This window comes from Canis lupus, chromosome 5 (genome assembly GCF_003254725.2).
Source record: "Canis lupus dingo isolate Sandy chromosome 5, ASM325472v2, whole genome shotgun sequence".
Lineage (NCBI taxonomy): Eukaryota > Metazoa > Chordata > Mammalia > Carnivora > Canidae > Canis > Canis lupus.
In genome coordinates this window covers 9,790,917-9,812,399 of record NC_064247.1, presented here as the reverse complement: position 1 = coordinate 9,812,399, position 21,483 = coordinate 9,790,917, and the positions used below count along the sequence as shown (strand labels likewise).

Genomic DNA, 21,483 nt, shown 5'->3' with positions numbered 1-21,483 from the left:
GTACATTTTTATCATGCAATTTAGTAACCATACCTTAATCTAAAGCACTGGCTTTAGGGAGAAAATTTTACATAGAGACATAGAGTTTAGAGAAGCAATAGGCCTTTCTGGGCACTTGAAGAAATCACAAGTCATCTAATGAAAGTACCTATATACACCCAATTCTGTTCTTCAACTCCCAGCCCTGGATGCTCTAAACTCCATTCATTTTGTAATTGGTTTTAGGAAGAGATCTGAGAAACCCCTTACTTTAAGGACTAATATAATTGGTATGTGACCATCTGTATTCTACATTCCTTATTAGATACATTTTTCTTAAATGAGGACAGACTTTTTAGCCAATAAATCTCAATTCAAAGAAATTCAAGTCTCAGTAAGTTGATGAGTTAGATATATTTTTGATCAGAGTTAAGGGCTAGAGTCCCCTTGGAGAAATCATGAAATTATAGCACAAACACCAAAACCCATCTTCAAGGCCTGTTTTTGTTGATGAGTATATATATATGATAAGCAGTGATCAATACAATGTTTATTTTCCTTTGTGGCCCATGTTCAACCAGGCTTCAGCAGTGTCAATTGGTACCTTATTTATAGATTTTTGCTTAGAATTTTTCCATGTCTTTCAATATCATTAATAAATCCCAAGCTATCTCCTCAATCCCACTGCACAAAATTTACAAACAGAGAAAAACAATTCATTATCACAAACTTAACCTATGCCCCATAAGGCAGACTCTCCCTGGGACTTGAGCACAAATAAAACCACAGGGGTTCATTAAAAGTTGAGTTTTCTCTACAAACCTTTGAGGGCTCTTGCATGAATGACATGACCCCAGGGGAAATTTCTCTGACTTGATGTCTCTTCAGAGACTGTTGCCATGGAGGCATCATTTTCCAAGTATTAGGTCCACCTGCTTTTTTGTTTTCTGTTTTATTTTATTTTTACTTTTTATTGAGGTAAAATTAACCATTTTAAGCATCTTAAGTTGTATACACTACAGTTTTTTAGTACATTTGCAATGCTGTGCAGCCATAAGCAGTCTCACTCTCCAGTCCTGCCTACCCTCAGCCCCTGGCAGCCACTAATTGGCTTTCTGTCCCTAATGATAATTTGGTCGTTTCATATAAATGGAGCGGTATAAATGTGGCCCTTTTGTGTCTGTTTTCTTTCATGCAGTGTAATGTTTTCAAGGCTCATCCATGTTGTAGCATGTGTCAATATTTCAACCTTTTCATGGCTGAGTAATATTCCACTGTATGGATGTACTACATTTCATTTGTCTGTGCATCTCTTGATGGACATTTGGGTTATTCCCACTTTATAAATAATGCTTCTGGGCAGCCCTGGTGGCGCAGTGGTTTAGCACCGCCTGCAGCCTGGGGTGTGATCCTGGAGACCCGGGATCGAGTCCCACATCTGGCTTCCTGCATGGAGCCTGGTTCTTCCTCTGCCTGTGTCTCTGCCTCTCTCTCTCTCTCTGAATAAATGAATAAATAAATCTTTAAAAAAAATAAATAACGCTTCTGAAGGTCAGACAGAGGAGAGAACTTAGGTCTTCTCAGATCCGTTCTGAGCATGTGGCCTGTGCTGGGCATACTCATAGCTGTCTAGATTCTCAGGAATATGTGGGAGCTTTTCAAAGCCCTCATTTCCCAAAACATCTCATCCCCTAGTCTTTCTCCCCAAAGCTTATGGCTTATCTATTGTTTGCCCCAACTCTTATCTTTGCAGTGACTAATGCATCTGCCTTTAAACATTTTTCACCCACGTCCTCCTACCCCTGTGGCCACCTCAGCCCTGGGAGAAGTCCAGGTTAGGTGAAGCAGAGGCGAGCCCTCTGAGCTGGCCTTTCAGAGAACCACCAGAGAGGTCAAAGCAAATCACCACAATTCTGGGGAAATAAGGTCTGTTGTGCTCTCTCCAGGACTGGTATTTATAGCAGGAATGCAGGCTGTCGTCCTTAAGGCCAACACCCAGCTGGGAGCAAGAGATGCATCCAGGATAAATTAAAATGCCACAAAGCTGTCCTACTACTATGATTTAGCTTTTTTTCCCCTTAATTGTGTGTCTCTGGTTGCTGCAAGCTTTTTAAAAAGTATTTTATTTATTTACTTGAGAGAGAGAGAGAGAGCAATAAGCAGGGGGAGTGGCAGGCAAAGGGAGAGGGAGAAGCAGAGTCCCCACTAAGCATGAAGCTCAATGCGGGGCTTCATTCCAGGAACCCAGGATTATGACCTGGGTTGAAGGCAGGTGCTCAACCCACTGAGCTACCAGGCCCCCCTGCTGCAAGCTTTTGATTCGTTTTCAGAGTTCCAAGAAAGTTAATTTCAAAAAAAAAAAAAAAAAAAAGTTAATTTCAAAAGTCTTATGTCAGTTGTGTATTGTTGTTGGGTATGCACATACTTTTTGGGAGCTCCCTACTCTGCCATTTCTGTGGACAGCACTCTAGAATCATCCTTCTCCCTCTCAGATATATCCTAGTTCAGCGAGAAATTATATGGCCTTGCTAATTATCCAGACCATACACCTTGGAACCAGTCTGATCTCAGTACAAATTCTGCCTCTCTCACTTCTTAGCTGAATGGCAGTGGCAAAGTTGATTAACTTCTCTCTGACTTTCAAATCCCTTATCTTAAAATGGGATAATCACCACAACTCAAAGAGTTATATTTATGAATAAATGGTGCCACTTCGGCAGAGCACCATAATTTAAGATCCAAAGCTTATGGTAAAATGTGGGTTTCCCTGTCTTTACTACTGAAATCTTTAGCCAAGTCTAGGGAGCCCCTGGGTGGTTCAGGGGTTGAGCATCTGCCTTTGGCTCAGGGAGTGATCCCAGGGTCCTGGGATCGAGTCCCACATTGGGATCCCCACAGGGAACTGCTTCTTCTCCCTCTGCCTATGTCTCTGCCTCTCTGTGTCTCTCATGAATAAATAAATAAAAGCTAAAAAAAAATAAAGCTAAGTCTAAAGCAACATGTTTAAGGCAGGTATTGCTAATGGAGAGAAGTGGAGGGAATCATATGAAACCATATATTTTAAAATGCAGCACAAAAAAGTAAGTATATATACAGTATATATAATATGGGCTCATTTCAGGGGGAAAAAAGCATATGTATCTATACAAAATAGCTGGAAGGGTAGACATTAAGTAATTAAGAATGGTTATCATTAGAAGAAATATGCTTTAGTTTCTCATTTTTTTCTTACCTACTTGTATTTTCTTATTTTTTCATGTACTTCTGAAATTTTTTAAAAAATGCTTTGAAATACAGTAATGAGGTCCCTCTCCTGTTTATCTCCAGAAATCCACTAAATCAGTTTTACTTAAAAAAAAAAAATAAAGTCCTAGAGTGTCTTGGTGGCAGTCGGTTAAGTATCTGGCTCAGGTCATGATCTCAGGGTCCTGGGATCGAGCCCTGCATCAGGCTCCCTGCTCAGCTGCTCTTTCTCTCTCTCTCTCATTCTCTGTCAAATAAATAAATAAATAAATAAATAAATAAATAGAATTTTTTAAAAATAAAAAATAAAGCCCTACACAAAAGTCAGTTACAGCAAAACAGTGTGTTATGAGATGGGCTGATGGCCAGAAATCCTGGGTCCCAGGCCTAATTCTGTCTCTTATTAGCTACCTGGTAATTTGAGTTAACTTTTTGAGCTTCAGTTTCCTGGAAGATGAAAAAAATTATCATAATAAATGCAGTATTCCCCTTTTTCTCTATGCTGTGCAATATATTAGCAAGACTTCAAGAGAAAAGTGCCTGAGAGACACCGGTGTACATATTTAAAAGGCTACCAACCTAGAACAGGGACTCTCAAATGTTCATGCACATCAGAATCAGAAAAGTTGTTAATACTCAGATTGCTGGCCTCATCTCCAGAATTTTGACAGATCTGGGTGGGTCCCAAGGTTTAGGTTACAAATTCCCAGGGGATGCTGATAATGCTGGTCTGGGAACCACATGTTAGGAACCACTGTACTAGTGGTAAGAAGAAAACAAGTTCTTTGGGATCAAGTTCCAAGTCATCTCTCTTAGTTCTGTGACCTTGGGCAAATCTCTTAGTCTATCTGCTCCTGAGTTTCTTCACCGATAAAAAACATATTACAATTCCTGCTAATAAGTACCATCTGCCCCCAAGATTTTTATGAGGATTAAATGATTTAAATGTGTGAAAGGAATGCATAAACTCTACTGAATTATGCAAATGGCATTAATTATATAAGTAAGGCAACTAAAGTAACTAGAATTTAAATTATTTTTATTTTAGGAAATATATCTTAGACACAGATGTCTGTCAGTTTAGATCCCCAACAATGAAGATGCACGCTTCTAGAAAACATGTCTAAGATTTGAGTACTTTGCCACTGTGGAGATAATAGCCCTTTGGTTCAATACCATGATGTGAACATGTAAATAACAATGATAAACAACACGAGAGTTAAAAATTTTTGAACACTTGCTATTTACCAGGTCCTGTGGTGATTTAAACCCCACGATCCTAAGAAGTAGCTACTATAATTGCCAAGCCATAGCTGAGGGAACTTCGACTTCTAGGCATAACATGCTCAGGGTCACACAGTCAAGTTCAGAAAAACAGAGTTTCTAAATATTGTGTTTATGATGCTATTTGTTAACTCACTTCACTTAGACATTATTCATTCAGAGCCCAGAATAGTCTCTAACTTATTAGAGTTATTATGAAATATTTGCTAAGGGAATTACTGCCAATTAGATCTGATTTGCATTTACTTCTCTTACACCCACTGAACCCCCAATTCTTCTCTCTTATAGCCCCAACATAGGTATATCACAGTTTGAATTTCTCAACACCTAATGTTTACTGAACTGTATGTTTCTTTACTGGTTCTATTTTCTTTTTTCAAGAGTGAATGCTGTCCCCATGACTTTCTATGTGCCTCTTCTTCATATACTCCACTTTCAGGAGTGGATACGACATGAGATGAGAATTTAAGGACAGACAGACTTATTGGGACCTCGATGTAAAGGATACGCAGAGGAGGGGGATCTGATTCCCCACTCAAATCATTTTTCTTTTGATGTGAAAATATTAGTTCTATTTCTAGTTTCACCTAACCCTGACTTAACCCTGAGCTCCTTTGAGTACAGAAATACCAATAGATCTCATCTTTTTTTTCTTAGTTCCCTTATTTTATTCAAGATAAACTACATTCCAAGCCTAATCTACCCAACTTTTCAGCTATAAAATTATTCTGTCCTAAATTTTTCAAGCTATAAAATTCTCAGTTGATATAATCTAATCTTTCTTTAATAGAACACTGTACAGAGTCATAGATCCGGACTTTCCAGCATCATAGGGCTTAACCCAACTGCCATTTTGGTAGATTCAGCTTCATGTACAAAGAAAACCTAATTATTGGCATCAATACACAAAGTACTATATCCTACTTCTTTTCTGCTTTTTAAAATTTTTCAATACATACACTCACAAGCATACATAATTTTTCACAGGTAAATAACTGTGATAACATATCTTTTTGTGGATATATACAATTTCTTGTTCTTTCTTTCTTTCACCTTTGGCTGCATCATGCATATCCCACATGCAGGCATGTAAAACAGTTTCTTCATGGTCTTCTAACTTCTACATCTGTTTGCACTAAAATTCAATGAGTCAATCTCCATTAGTACTGATATGCATGGCCTGTCAGGGTACAGACTGTACCCCTTTTTGAAAGGTTTCTCAGGAATGACCACACGGTGCTGTCACCCCAACTACTGCCCTCTGATTTAGCTGGTGGTAACCAACCTCTCCTGCTGTATTGGATCATAGAGCTTCAGGTCCAGGAAAAATATAAAGTCAATTTCCAGCTGCCTGATGGCAATTCCCATTTCTATAGCTACTGAGCATTTGAAAAAAATATTTCCATATGTGTTATCCCGTTTGGGGTTTAAAGAACACCTTAAGAGTTGATATTTTGACTTTTCACTTTGTAGATAAGGACAGGATTGTCATTCAGTGCATGGTATAACTATAACCACACCACGCTGTACTCCCTGGATTTAGGATAATGTCAGCTTTACATTATCATGTTCTGGTGAATATTTTGGGATTGCCTATATGAAAAAGGAGATTAAATTTTTGAAGCAAAATACACATCCAGACCCAAGAAATGCAACACAAAAAGTTTTATCTCTAAATGTCTGAAAAGACTGTAGGCAGTAAAGACTCCAGGCCTTGGCCATTTCCCCTAACCATGCTGATCTCTGAAACTGCCCGGCTCATCTGACTCCTAACAAACAGTAAGGGTAGTGAGATGAGCACAACAGAGGCAACAGTTCAGTGGGGGCAGTTCCTACCTGGCCTCCCACCTGGAAGAGAGCTGCTGCAGAACATCTCTCTACAGTGACAGAGTTCATTCTCAGGGATTCCACAAGGCAGCCAGGCCTCCAGCTCCTCCTCTTCTAGGGAGCACCACACTGGGGAGCCTGGTCTTGATTGCTCCACTATTTCTTACTTCACAGCTTCACATTCTCATATACTGCTTCATCAGAAATTCATAATTTGTGAATCTCAGCAACTGTTCTATTACTACCTCTAAGGTACTGATGAATTTTGTGTCAGAGACCCAATTTGATCTCTATTCCTAGCTTGTGTTTGTCATGGCTGAGGGTTATATGCTGACCACGGCATTTTGTCATCAGATCTCATCAAGGCAGTTCCCTGCTGGCAGCTGTAGTATTTGTAATGGGGTTGATTGGTTCAACAGTAGACATTGTGCCTGGTATTAAAACTGTCCTTTTGTGAGTTATCCATCAGTCATTACTTCTCTCATATACTAACATGTATGATATTGACCATTTTCTTTTTGGCTTAACTCAATATGATAGTCACTATTAACAATCTTTGTTTCCTAAGCCTTTTCTCTCCAGCATCTTCCACATCAGTATCACAGTGGGCAAATCCAAAGCCTTCAGCAAGAGCCCTGAGATTTTTCTATGGGTCTGATGCATTCATGCTTCTCTCTTGTTCTCTCTCAAATTGCTTGCTGTAGGAGAAGCCAGGTAGTGAGAACACTCAATTGGCCCTATGGGGAAGTGAGGCTGCCTGACACACTGAGGCCATCTGTCAACAGCCATGTGACAGAGCCATCTGGAGTGTGAATCATCCAACCCCAGTCAGACCTTCAGATGACAAGAGCCCCAGCCAAACTGTTGACTTTACCTTGTGGGAGACCTTGAGCCAGAGCAGCCCAGTTAAGCTGCTACCAAACTCTCGACCTATAGAAACTAAGAGATAATAAACCTTTATTTGTTACACAGAAATAATTAATGCACCTATGAAGAGATACTCAACTTGTTAATGTATCAAGAGAAATGCAAATTAAAATAATGAGATATCACTTTATACCATCAGCTCATTTTAATCTCAAGATCCCGTTGCCCTCATAAAAAATATCAAGGATCCCAAAGAACTTTTGTAAATATGAGTTGTATCAATTTATATTTACCTTGTTAGAAATGAAAACTGGAAATCTTTAAATATTTATTTATTCATGTATTTTAAAATAAAATCATAAACCCATTATATGTTAACACAAATATTTTTGTGAAAAAATAACTATATTTTCCAAAATAAAATAAAAATTTAGTGAGAAAAGTGACCTTGTTTTACAGTTTTACAAATCTCTGAATATCTGGTTTAATAGAAGATGGAAGGGGGTGGCACCTGGATGGCTACCAGTTGGCTGAGCATCTGACTCTTGGTTCAGATCCATGTCATGATCTCAGGGTCTCAGGATTGAGCCCCACATGGGGCTCCACACTCAGTGCAGAGTCTGCTTGAGATTCTCTCTCTCTCTTTCTCCTTCTCCCTCCCTATCTGCTTCTCCCCCTACTCATGTGCATGCATGCACACACTCTCTCTCAAACAAATAAATAAAAGATAGAAGGAATCATATCTGCCTTGACAATCAGTCCACTGAAATATCACATATCATGCAGCCTTTGGAAAACACCACTATATTGTTCGTAAGAATGGGAGTTAAAAGACCAAATAGTGTCCTAATATTAGTTTGAAAATAATTTTGACCTTGTGAACCCCTTAAAAGCTTCTCAGGTACTCTCGGGGGTTCCTGGACCATCTTTTGAGAACCTCTGCTTTACATTCAACAGACTGATAAAAATTTTAAAGTTTAATGGTGCTAAATGGTGAAGATGTGGGAATATTAGAAACTTTATGCACCACAACCATTCTAGTGAACAATATGATTCTTCTTAAGACAAGGTACCTATATGCTGCCCTATGACCTAAAACTTCTAGGTCCTTGATATATATCCAAATTGAATTCTCCTGAAGGACTACAAGGGGGAAATGTACACTTTCTTTGAAACAAGGAGTACAAGCAAGATGAGTGTTCATGAACAGGCAAATGAGGAGGTAAAATGAAATATTTTGCAGCAGTAGAAACAACATTAAGCTGTGAACATAACAACATGGATCAACTTTAGAGCTGCAGGGCTGAGTAAAAAAAAAAAGAAAGAAACACAATGAGATACAAAACACAAAATCACTTATGAATATTAAAATTAGAGTATATAGACTTTTGGGTAAAGTGTCACATGTCATCAGGGAAACATTTCTGCAACAACAAACAGGAAAGGCTATATTAGGTATAAAAATTATGTTTTGTTATCAGGATATTAGGAAGCTATGGAAGAAATGAGGACAAGATTAATTAAACTTCCAGAGGGGACAAATCGATTTTGAGGCAAGAAGATGATTTCCAGGGATTTTTATGCTGGAGGAACTTTCTGCTTGTGGGTGCCAACTCACTGTTGGTCTTGGTCCAAGCAAAGGGCCTCTGTTGGGGTTAAAATGGACTATCGGAGCTCTAAGCAGTTGTGGCTAGGGTGGAGTGACAACTAGAAATTTGAGGGACTTTAAACACATGTCCAGTCCTCCCCATAGGACATTTACGGAGTACTGGTGGGCTAGGCCAACAGTGAAATCCCCTACACTCTGTGGTAATTAGGAAACAAAGATACTGCTCAGCAAGGGAACCTGCATTAAAGTCACTGACACAAACTCACCCAATACATGGGCCACATTGTAAAACTAACTACATGCAATGGGAGGCTAAAGAATTAAGCTGAAACCCTCTAACGAGGATTAATAGAACCTCTCACAGACCTTCAGAGATTAAGAGACAGAGACCCAACAGACTCCCAATCCAAAACCTGGAAAGGTCAATCTCTAAGATTAGAAAAAAAAACTAAGTGTGAAATGAATCTTACTAGAACTCCAGCAAGGACCTAACTCAGCTCAGTCCCCGATCAGATTCAGTAATCAGCATCTCACTCTGTGTGCCTACCAAAAGAAAGGGGAAAACATCTCTGGCAAAAGACAGCATCATCTAGAGCATCTCTGGTTCTTAGAATCAGTTCTTTTATCCACAATGTTCAGCATACAGTACAAAATGACAAGGATGTAAGACCATTTGTAAAAAGGAGACAGTAGAAGCAGATCTTCAGATCACCCCAATTCTGGAGTTGGCAACAAAGATTTTAAAAACAATTCTTATTAATAGGATCAAGAAAATAGAGGATGGATGAATTACATGAAAGTGTGGAGATTTTCACCAGAAAACTAGGATCCTTAAAAAAGAATAAAATGGAATTTTCTGGAGTGATGATAACATTCTAATCTTGAATAGGTGTGGATTATACGCCAGTGTATGCATTTGTCAAGCCCTGTGGGCACACTTAAGCTTTGTGCATCAGTGTATGTAAATTTTACCTTAAAATAAACAAACTGTAAACAAATATTGAAGCACAATTAGTGATATGCATGCTGAAGTATTTAGGGAGAAGCATGTGAATATTTGCCATTTACTTTGACATGTACCCAGAAAAATAACATAGATTGATGGGTAGGAAGAGGGAAAGATAGATGTGTAAAAAATCAAGCAGAGTAAAATATGCTAAAGGTAGGAGTATTACAGATGTTCACTGTATAAGCTTTCTTTTCTTTCTTTTTTTTTTTTTTTTTTAATGATAGTCACACACAGAGAGAGAGAGAGGCAGAGACACAGGCAGAGGGAGAAGCAGGCTCCATGCACCGGGAGCCCAACGTGAGATTCGATCCCGGGTCTCCAGGATCGCGCCCTGGGCCAAAGGCAGGCGCCAAACCGCTGCGCCACCCAGGGATCCCTTTCTTTTCGTTTTTTAAAGATTTTATTTATTTATTCATGAAAAACAGAGAAAGAGAGAGAGAGAGAGGCAGAGACACAGGATGAGGGAGAAGCAGGCTCCACGCAGGGAGCCCGACCCGGGACTCGATCCCAGGACTCCAGAATCACGCCCTAGGCTGAAGGTGGCGCTAAACTGCTGAGCCACCCAGGTTGCCCTGTAAAAGTTTTCAACTTTGCTTTATATTTAATGTTTTCACGATAAAATACTGCTATAATAAGAGGATTTTATAAATACTGATATGCAAAATAAATTTGACAATTGGATGAAAAATAGACAATTTCCTCAATTTAACTAGTTACCTGTAGTGTTTTCAAACATTCCACGTATTTTTTTACATTTCCTTCAAAATGTGGAGCCTAATTTCCGGACACCTTGGTGGCTCAGTGGTTGAGCACCTGCCTTTGGCTCAGGTCATGATCCTGGGGTCCTGGGATCAAGTCTCCCACTGGGCTCTCCGCAGGGAGCCTGCTTCTCCCTCTGCCTGTGTCTCTGCCTCTCTGTCTTTCATGAATAAAGAAAAAAAATTTTTTTTTTAATGTGGAGCCTAATTCCCCTCCCCTTGAACATGGGCTGGATTTCATGGCTACCTTCCATTGAATAGGAAAACAACAGAAACAGCCACTGCAATGTCAGGGGTGAGGTCCTGAAAGGCACTACAGTTTCCTGTTTGTTCTCTGTTGGAGCATCTGCTCTGAGAAAACCAGCTGCCGTGTTGCCTCACGGAGAAGCCCACTGGGTAAGAAAGAGAGGCCTCCTGCCAACACCCAATGAGGAACTGAGACTCCAGCCAATAATCACTGGATGAGCTTGGATTTGGATCCTCCAGTCCCGCTGAAGCCTTTGGTTGTCCATAACCCCAGTCAACATCTTGACTATAATTTCATGAGAGAACCTTGAGTCAGAACAACCCAGTTAAGCTGCTCTTAAATTTCTGATCTACACTCTTTGAGATGAACTTTATGCATCAGAGCCATTCTAGAGAGCGATATGATACTACTTAAGACATATGCTGACCTATGACCTAAAACTTCTAGGTCCTCGATGTATATCTCAACTGAATTTTCTTTTTTTTTTTTTATTTTATTTATTTATGATAGTTACACAGAGAAAGAGAGAGAGAGAGAGAGAGGCAGAGACACAGGCAGAGGGAGAAGCAGGCTCCATGCACCGGGAGCCCGACGTGGGATTCGATCCCGGGTCTCCAGGATTGTGCCCTGGGCCAAAGGCAGGCGCCAAACCGCTGCGCCACCTAGGGATCCCTCAACTGAATTTTCTAAGGACCACAAGGGGAAATGCACATTTTCTGTAGCACAAGGAGTACAAGGAAAATGAGTGTTCATCAACAGGCAAACGAGGAGGTAAAATGAATATATGCTTGTTTTAAGCCCTCGCTTTTAATACAGTTTTTACGCAGCAATAGAAAACTAGTGCATTTAAGCTGATAGAACAGAGACCAGAAAATTTGAATAGTCGAATGTTTATTAAGTAAACTGCATCCATTAGCTAAAACTTTCCCACAAAGAAAACCCCATGCCTAGATGGCTTCACCTATAAATTCTTCCATATATTTAGTGAAGAGAATTGACACCAATCTTGCACAAGTGTTTCCAGAGAACAACAAAAAAAAAAAAAGTTAAAGATAAAAAATATTTTTTTTTAAGATTTTATTTATGTATTCATGAGAAACCCAGAGAGAGAGAGAGAGAGAGAGAGGCAGAGACACAGGCAGAGGGAGAAGCAGGCCCCACGCAGGGAGCCCAATGTGGGACTCGATCCCTGGGACTCCAGGATCACACCCTGAGCCAAAGGCACGTGCTAAACCACTGAGCCACCCAGAGATCCCCAAGAAATATTTTCTAATTCTTTTAGTGAGGCCAGCATAATGTGCCAGAGTCCTTACAAGAAAGGAAAGTTAAATCAAGCTTGCTCTTTTTGGTAAATATAAATGCAAAATCTTGAACCAAATTTTAACAAACTGAACCCACCAAAAAAACAAGAATATAATGCAGAACAAAGAAGCCAGACACAAAAGAGTATATACATATGATTCGGTTTCTATAAAGTATAAAGAAGACAACAGTAATGTATGTTATTAGAAGTTATCACGATTACCCTTTGAGAAATGATACTTAGGAAGAAGCACTAAGGTGTTAGTAAGATTTTATTTCTTTTTTTTTAAAGATTTTTGTTTATTCGAGAAAGAGGCAGAGATGTAGGCAGAAGGAGAAGCAGGCTCTTCTCAGGGAGCCTGATGCAGGACTTGATCCCAAGACCCCAGAATCACACCCTGAGCCAAAGGCAGACACTCATCCACTGAGCCACACAGGTGCCCACAACATGATACCATTTGATAGATGAGAACACTGAGCCAAAAGTGACTTGCCTGAAGTCATGCAATTAAAAAAAAAAAAAAAAGAATACTGCTAGGTCTCCAGTGGGAGACTTTTCCCTTTAAATTTGAAAGATCAAATAAATAAATAAATAAATAAATAAATAAATAAATAAATAAATTTGAAAGATCACATTCTTTTCCACTATTCAATACTGCCACCCATCCCCCAGCTTTCTAGAGGACTGATGGAGGCTTTTTTTTTTTTTTAAAGAAAAATATATGGAAATTGTAAATACGTGGCTGAAACATTGTGGGAGAAGACCAGAGGCAGGGGAAAAAATTGAACAGCAAATATAGTTTCTGGGAAAGAGCCTGGGCCCGAGGCAAAAATCATCACAGAGACAAAGAATACTATGGAGCAACAGTCCTAGCTGGGTCTTGGGGGCTCCACTCCCACCCTAACCACAAGATGAGGGCCTTCAACACGTTTAAGCAATCTCCACCCAAATTCCACACCAATTACACGGGGGGCCTGGCTCTACAACCCTCCTTCTCTCCACCACCCCACCAAAAATACTTTATTAATGAGAGGACAGCATAAAGCCACAGGACTGCATCTGCTCGGGGGCAATCCAGAGCGAGCAGCCTGGCACCAGCCCCAGCTGACACCCGACCCTCCTCCAGTGAGGACCCACTAATCTCTGCCTCCCTCTAATTACCAGATGCCTGGCTCAGGGCCTGGCTGGTTATTTAGAGAACCAGGGCCTGCTCCTAGCACAGATCTCTGCAGGGCTGGGGCTGCAGGCGCTGTCCACTCAACCCAGCTGCCTGAAGCTGCCATCTCCATCTCCCCCCACACACCACTGTGCGGGGCCCCTTCCTGCCGCCTCTGCCCCCCGAAGGTCCGCGGCACCATGTCGCTCGCACACACAGCCGCGGAGTACATGCTGTCCGATGCCCTGCTGCCCGACCGCCGAGGCTCCCGCCTCCAAGGACTGCGCCTGGAACTGCCCCTGGACCGCATGATCAAGTTCATAACCGTGGGCTTCCCCCTGTTGCTCATGTCCCTGGCATTCGCCCAGGAGTTCTCCTCCGGTAAGTGGCTTCCCAGGCCCAGGGCACGAGACCCCACTTTGCTTTTCACTCTTTGCATAGGCTCTGAAATGAGGCAGCCCCCACACTGTCCAGCTTTCGCAACTTTGGCCTGAGCATCACCCAAGAGGCAGACGATGCATGAGTGTAGGGCACCAGCAGAGCAGAGGCGCCAAAAGCTTGAAAATCATTTCCCAGCTTTTGTAATAAAAATATTTAGTTTTGATCTCAGTATTCATATGTTACATATATTGCATAAAGATGCATTTATGCATCTTTGCAATAAATTAAGCTTTTATTTAGATTTTCACGTGGACGAGAGAGATTGGGGCTCCGTGATCTTTTCAGAATGTAGGACCACTAATGGCCTTAGCCATGCTTTAGACAAGCCTCTCATGGTCTCGGCCTTCACCTACCCTCCCCCTCTAGGGCTTCCGGGTTTGAGGACTTACGTTTAGAGCCTGACACCTCAGAGATGCTAAACAAATCCATTCCTTCTCCACAGACCGTGGCCACACACGCAAACATGAACACACACACACACACACACACATATCTGGTGTTCCAGGCCCTAGATGGACTCAGCAAATTTCCCACCTCTATTAAAGGGGGACTTCCTGAGAATTGGGATTTCTGGCTTTCTTTTCTGGCTGTGCAATTAGCTTACTATTTCCCAAGGAGCCAGTCAACCTCGCACTGCCTCTTGGGTCACCCCCAAGATGGAGAGGACAACTGGTTCCCCCTTTCTGCCTCTCTCTAGAGAATGATGGCAAAACCAATCTCTCCCTCCAAGCCCACTTTCCTTTCAGCACAGCCTGCTCAGAGACCTCACCACACCCCCCTCCCACCAGGAGTGAGGGGGGGCCCCCCATGTCTGGGGGTCCAGGGGGGGCTCTGAGGGGAAAGAGACCACGTCTGAGGCCAGTCAGTGAGCACATGGACAGGCCTGAGCCAAACAGACCTGTGCTGACTCGGGCAGCGCAGCCCCCCGAAACCGGGCCATGGCAAGGAGAAAGGACCTGCCAGATATAGAAATTGGCAGAGCCATGGAGCCAACCCCTGGAAAGCCCAGGGCTGGCTGTCCCCGGGGCCCCCGTTCCTCTGCTCCAAATCCAGGCCGCCTCCAAGCTGTGTTCCCATTCCAGGGCCTCCCATCCGCTGCTTCTCTCCCAGTAACTTCAGCGCCCGGCAGGCTGCCTACGTGGACAGCTCCTGCTGGGACTCGCTCGTTCACCACCAACACGATGAGCTTGGCCAGCACCACATGAAGTCCCTGTGGCCTCACAAGGTAAAGTGGGCCGGGCTCCATCCAGCTGCGGGGTGGCGCCTGGAGCCGCCCAGAGCCACATCCTTTTCTCTCTGGCCCCTTCGCCACCCTGCACCCCTGCTTTTTCATTTTCATCTTTGACTCTCATGTTTCTTCAAGTGTCTGGTGAGCTTTGGCGGCTCACTTTTGTCCGATTGGAAGCTTCATGCCTATGAGTGAGGCTGGCTGACCAGCCTTCTGTTTACAGTGAACCCTCTGGGCCAGTTCACTAGGAAAACCTCAAGTATTGGAATGTGTAATCCTTTCTCTTGCGCCGGTTCCAAGAAGAATCACTGGTTCCTTAATCTGTGCAGGGGGGAGGCAGGGTGCAGTCAGTACTAAGCTCCGCTGCCAACCCTCCAGGGTCTCAGCACTCAGTATTCACTCAATTTCCTCGGTTCTCATTGCTGTTCCTCTGCCCCTAATGGACCCCAGTGAAGAAGCTCTTTAATGTTTCCAAGGGGTGAACCACAGGCCTTCCGCCAGGGGATGGAAAGGGCAGTCGCTCGATAAGTGCATGTTACAGAGAAGATCTGTGTGTCTGTTTTGTCAATATTCCTGTTTGCAGCCCCACCTGCCCCCTCATTTTCAGATGTACCTCATATCTGCAATTCCTGAGTCTTTCTGGCTCTGTGGCACAAAAACAGCTTGCCTGGCCTGCCTCAACTCCCCATCCTGAAACGGGCTGCTATTTCCTAGCATGCTACTGCTTTCTGGCTTGCAACATTTTATGGCTCTTGTCTCCTGTTTTCCTTGTCCTTATAGAATAAGGTCTTTTTTTTTTTTTTTAATCCCTTTATTGTCATTCTCTTGGGGCTTTGTGAGGGAGCAGAAGTCATGTGTGTGTCCAATTCACAATGTTGAATTGGAAGTCACTCCTGACATTTACCAGTTATGACAATTTACAAGGCCTCCAAAGGCCACATGGGTCTGGGACCCAGACAAAACCAGAGACTTAATGGAAAGAGTTCATGGGGGTCTCTGTCACTGGAAGTCTTCAAGCGGGATCCAGATGGCAACAAGGTCAAGATATTGCAGACGAGATTCAAATGTCAGAAAAGAGTCAAACTGTCTGACTGTATCGCCTAAGCGCTCTTTAAACCGATTCTCTGCCTCCACTTCAAACTATTCAAACAGACTCTCTGGGGGTCAAGTTTATTTTCAAGAAATGCTATCTCTTGAAATTAAAAGTGATTTTCTCTAGTGGACTGGCATAGTTTTCCTAACCTGTCTCTGGTGTTTAGTTTAGAAAAAAAACACACAACACCCCGTTTTCTTCTACCTAGCTGCAACCAAATATGCAGCCAAACTCTTTTTCAAACCCTCCTCTAAAACAAAAAGCATCCCTGCTTCAGAAGAAGCTATAGTCAAGTAGTCCTTAAGGGAATAAGCTTAAGGACTACTTACTTCCTTCCTTACTACTACAGACTGCCTACTTCCCGATCCTGCTCACCCACCCACGAGATGTGTAACCCCGTACAGGTCACCTAACCTTCTCATGTTTCCATCTCCTTGTAAGACAGATGTTAATAGCGCCTGCCTGCCAGCATCCTCCTGAAGATCAAATGAAATACGCATGTGAAGCACCTAACACAAATGTAGGTTCAAAACGCCCATCACAAGTAGAGTTTTTACTGTGGGCAAGATAGTGGCTTATCTCAGCAGCAAGTTCTATAGTTGAGGACACACCTCAATGTCAGCTTGTATACATACATAACAGAGGTAGCCCCCAAAGGATCCCAAGACGGTGCCTGCTGGTGTCGTGATGTGACCACAAATGCAGAGATGAAAAGACCACTGCACAGGAGGGGAGGCCGCATAGACGATGCGGGATTGGACCTCCTCATCTCAGCAATGGTGGGATGCCTGGCTGGGCTTGGAAAGCAAACAGACTCCAGATGTCTGGTGATAAGAACTTGGAGCAAAGAGAGGTTGATTAAGAATGAAGACTGAGAATGAAGACACTCTCCCCCAGGATGTGACGCTGTGACCACTGCTGGCTGTGATCTCTGATCTCTGGTTGGCGACCCAGGCTAACATTTGTGGGGGAATAGTGGGGCTCCTGTGTTCTCTGTGTGTGTGTCCCCCTCTCCCCTTCTCTCTCCCTCCTCCCGTCCATCTCCCTCTTTCTGTTCTCCCTGGGGTACTACACATCTACACAGACCCCGGATCTGAGGAGTGGAGCTGGGGAATAGAGATCAACCATCCCTGCTCCTCTGGACTTCACAGCCTGGGCCTGTGGCGGCTCATTCCCCATGCTGCCTCCCCTTTCTGAGGCAGGAAGCAGGGATGAGAGCCCCTCACTCAGAGCCCTCTCTACAAGGCCCCTGCACCCTGGGCCTCCCTCCTCAGCTCACTCTCGCTCCACAGGCCCTCCCCTACTCCCTGCTGGCCCTGGCTGTGGCCATGTACCTACCAGTTCTGCTGTGGCAGTATGCAGCTGCACCAGCCCTCAGCTCAGATCTGCTGTTCATCATCAGTGAACTGGACAAATCCTATAATCGCTCCATCCGCCTGGTGCAGCACATGTTGAAGATCCAGCAGAAGAGCTCAGACCCCCATGTTTTCTGGGATGAGCTGGAGAAGTGAGTTGTCTCCCACCCCTTTCTGAAGGGCTCAGCTGAGCGTTAACATGGTATCATTGCAGGGTCATCTTTGAACCATTCTCTGTACCATCTTTCTCAGGAATCCAAAGTATTTACACAGCATCTCACTAACTCTCCATTATTTCTGTACAGGGAGAACAAGGACTCTTCCTCAGTTTACAGATGAACACCCTGAGTCCCAAAGGGGCTAATCTCTCTAATGTACCACTGCCACATACCATTCCCCTGCTCAGAACCTCCCCCCATGCCTACTAAAAAAGACCCAAATTCTCCCAAGTATTTCTCCAAGGCCCTCTACACACTGTCACCAACCACTTTTTCACACCTCTGACCACCCAGTGACCTCCCGCTCCACCCAGGCAGTCTCCTCTTCTCCTGACTAACCATTCGTTCGCTTAAGCATTCATGCATCATTTACTGGCATCGCAGGTGCCGTTCTGGGTGCCTGGGATCCATCAGTGTGCGCTGTGTGTGTTGGGGGCGGGGGTGGGGAGGAGACCAAGCTACACCTACCCTTAGGGGGCTCACATTCTATTGAGGGGAAACGGACAACAGGTAAACACAACACATAAGCAAATTATACGGCAGAAGATGAGGGGTATGAAAGGAAAGTAAAGCCAGGTGAGGGGGTCAGGAAAGCTGGGAAGCTGTGGAGTGGGGCAGCTTTAAATAGGGCGGCCAAGGGAGGCCCCATCAAGAGGAGCACTGAGTTGAGACCTGACACTATTCCGTCTCTCGTGTTTGGGCACATAATTTTTCCTCTGAAAAGAGCTCCTCTCCCGTCTATCTTTCTGAACTCAACCTCTTGAAAACCAACTCTTATACTCTCTGTAAAGGTTTCTGAACACTCCGGCCCATGAGTCACCTCTCTCCTAACTTCTACAACACCGTGGTGCGTACCCATCAATTTAGCCACAAATCAAGCACAATTTTTATTGCCTATTTGCATATCTTATCTGCCATCTTCCCCACAGGCCAGATGGTAAACTTCTTCGGAGCAGAGGCTGGCTTACATGTGCCTGAACACCACAGCTCCCAACCAATGCCTATTATTTATTAGGCATATTTGTTTTTAGCATATTAATTTTTTATAAAATGGAGTGGCCTACAAATCATACACAGAGTATACAGACCGAGAACCAGAATGTGGTTATCTAGACTTCCCAATTCAGTGCTAATTTAATAAACCTATTGCTTCCAAAGGATTCTGTTTCAGCTTCAAGGTTTAGTCTGCTTTGCTGGGCAGAAAGCCAGTGTGACCATTTGTTATTCACTGGTCATTCACTGGGTTGACCACCTTGCACTCAACAGTTGCAGAATTAAGTATACTCACACACCTCTTTAGGGAGAGGAGTAGTTATGCTCAGGGAAGGCAGATTTTCGTGTGAGCCAAGAACGCCACGTCAGATGCACAAATTCCATTACCTTCCCCACGTGGCTCTCTCCAGATGTGGTTCTAAATGGGTCTCTCCTAACCCTGCCTCCTTTCTTCCCCTGCCCAGGGCTCGGAAGGAACGATACTTTGAATTCCCCTTGCTAGAGCGGTACCTGGCATGTAAGCAGCGCTCACATTCCCTAGTGGCTACCTACCTCCTGAGGAACTCCCTCTTGCTCCTCTTCACCTCAGCCATCTACCTGTACCTTGGCCACTTCCACCTGGATGTCTTCTTCCAAGAGGAATTCAGCTGCTCCGTCAAGACAGGGCTGCTAAGTGATGAGACCCACATGCCCCAACTGATCACATGCAGGCTGACCTCTCTGTCAGTTCTGCAAATTGTTAGTCTCTCCAGTATAACAATATACACCCTCTTGGTGCCAGTGATAATATACAACCTCACCCGACTATGTCGGTGGGACAAACGACTCCTATCCATCTACGAGATGCTCCCCGCTTTTGATCTTCTCAGCAGAAAGATGCTGGGATGCCCCATCAATGACCTCAACGTGATCCTTCTTTTCCTCCGAGCCAATATCTCTGAGCTCATCTCTTTCAGCTGGTTGAGCGTCTTATGTGCTTTGAAGGACACGACCACCCAGAAGCACAACATTGACACAGTGGTTGATTTCATGACATTGTTGGCTGGCTTAGAACCCTCAAAACCTAAACATCTCACCCACCAAGTATGTGATGAAAACCCATAGTTAAGAAACCACTGAGCAAGAAATTTTATGGAAAGTAAAAAAAATCTCTCCTCTTCTTCACAAGCCTCACACACTAATGTACAAAAATATCCACTTTAGAAAAGCTAAGTGTGGATTCAGCTGAATCATACATCCTGGATTATGTTTTGCTAAAGGTGAGAAGATAAAATCAACGCATGAAAACAAATCTGAAAGTTAGAGCTGAAGAGTCAAACTAAAAAATTAGGTCTAGAGCATTCTTTGAAGATAGAAAAGCAAAACTAAAACTAAACTAAAAGTCTAGATATTCTTCGAGGAAAGAAAGTTCTAACGGCTACGTATGGAGGCAGGTTCTCCTCGGTATATTTACTGCATGGCCCTTCTAGGATCACACTCAGCTTAACCCAAAGAGCATGTGGGGCAATCTGCCAAGTGAATAAAAATGTGAAATCCCCAGAGATCCTGTGGTGTGGCCTAAATCCTAAGAACTTGCCAGCTTGCTTTGTGGAAGTCATTGACCTTGCCTAGACCCTGTGTGGCCTGCAGAGTAGGCCAGAAGATAACGATGCAGGGACTGGTTATCTGTTCTTGGGGGTTAGGACAGCATAGGACAAGGACAAGGCCATGCATCAGCTGTGGGTGGAGCTAAGGTGGTTTTCATCATCTAAACCAGGGACCCACTTCGCCAAGGGCTGGGATTATGGGTTGTGGTCTCCTTCACAACTCCTAATGGGCCCAGGTGTGCTTCTAATACTCCAGGGGATGCTATACCCCTTCCACTTACAGCCAATCACTGAACAGCCAGTCAATCACTGAACAGCCAGTCACTGAACACTGAGTGCTGTTGAGCCCCTGCCCTCTCTTCTCTGTCTCATTACCCAATCTTAGCTTCTAACTTCCATCCCTGTGTCTGGACCTAATGGAACCTCGATCTGACTTCAATGGCCCTGCTCAGCCCACAATACCATGTGGGTATTTGATATTTCTTTTTAGGACCGCATACTTCTTCAGAGAATTTTGTATTTTCAGGCCTTTTATAGACTTCCTTATATAGGTAAGTAGAAATATTGCATTGCTCCCATGCTTCTCATGATGCTGAGCCTTTGAATATGCTGTCTTGGCTGCCCAAGATGCCCTCCTCCGTTCTTCACTGGCCGGCCACTAGCTCTCCTTCAGAGTCTGCCCAGCCATATTTTCTTCAAGAAGGCTTCCCTGTCTCCTCCCCTGTTCTCTAATTATGTGCTGCCATATTGAATACCTACCTCTGAGATAAAAGCTATTACACTTTATTAATACCGTCCATTTATGTGCCTATCTTTATCCCCTTTAATCAGTTTCCTAAAAGTTGCATCATAGTGGGCACTAAATTAACATTCTTCTGAATAATGACTGAACCTTGCTTGACAATGTTACATTGTTTAGAGCACACAGACCCAGCCCCTAAGTAATCTTGTGTAAGAAAAGCTTTCTGCACAAACATGCACTTCACAACAACTGATGACCAAAAAGCCAAACAACATGGAAGGAATTGTGTAAAATTATGCCATTATTGGAATATTAAGCATCTGTTGGAAATTATGCTTATAAAGCAGTCATAATAACACCACAAAATGACAATAATAATGGTATAATAATGGTAAGCGAACAAATATAATATATACATAACATATATATAACAAATAATATAATAATGGTAAGTGAACAAAAAGGAAACATTGGGGATGCCCGCGTGGCTGAGTGGTTGAGTGTGTGCCTTTGGGTCACGTTGTGATCCCGGGGTCCTGGGATCG

At 43.3% G+C, this 21,483-nt stretch overlaps 1 protein-coding gene across 1 annotated transcript; it reads left to right on the top strand.

Annotated features, from left to right (window-relative positions):
* The first annotated feature begins 13,447 nt into the window (after positions 1-13,447).
* On the top strand, positions 13,448-19,714 carry PANX3 (pannexin 3). Its single transcript, XM_049109825.1, has 4 exons — positions 13,448-13,663; positions 14,806-14,948; positions 17,337-17,551; positions 19,075-19,714. The coding sequence occupies exons 1-4, from the start codon at positions 13,483-13,485 to the stop codon at positions 19,712-19,714; spliced, it is 1,179 nt and encodes a 392-aa protein (XP_048965782.1). The 5' UTR covers positions 13,448-13,482.
* Positions 19,715-21,483: the final 1,769 nt, after the last annotated feature.

Bases quoted from the DNA above. Each gene is read 5' to 3' on its own strand.
- PANX3 (XM_049109825.1), top strand. From the start codon at position 13,483: ATGTCGCTCGCACACACAGCCGCGGAGTACATGCTGTCCGATGCCCTG. The intron at 14,949-17,336 runs GTAAAGTGGGCC...CTCGCTCCACAG, and splicing joins AGTCCCTGTGGCCTCACAAG to GCCCTCCCCTACTCCCTGCT. The intron at 17,552-19,074 runs GTGAGTTGTCTC...TCCCCTGCCCAG, and splicing joins TTCTGGGATGAGCTGGAGAA to GGCTCGGAAGGAACGATACT.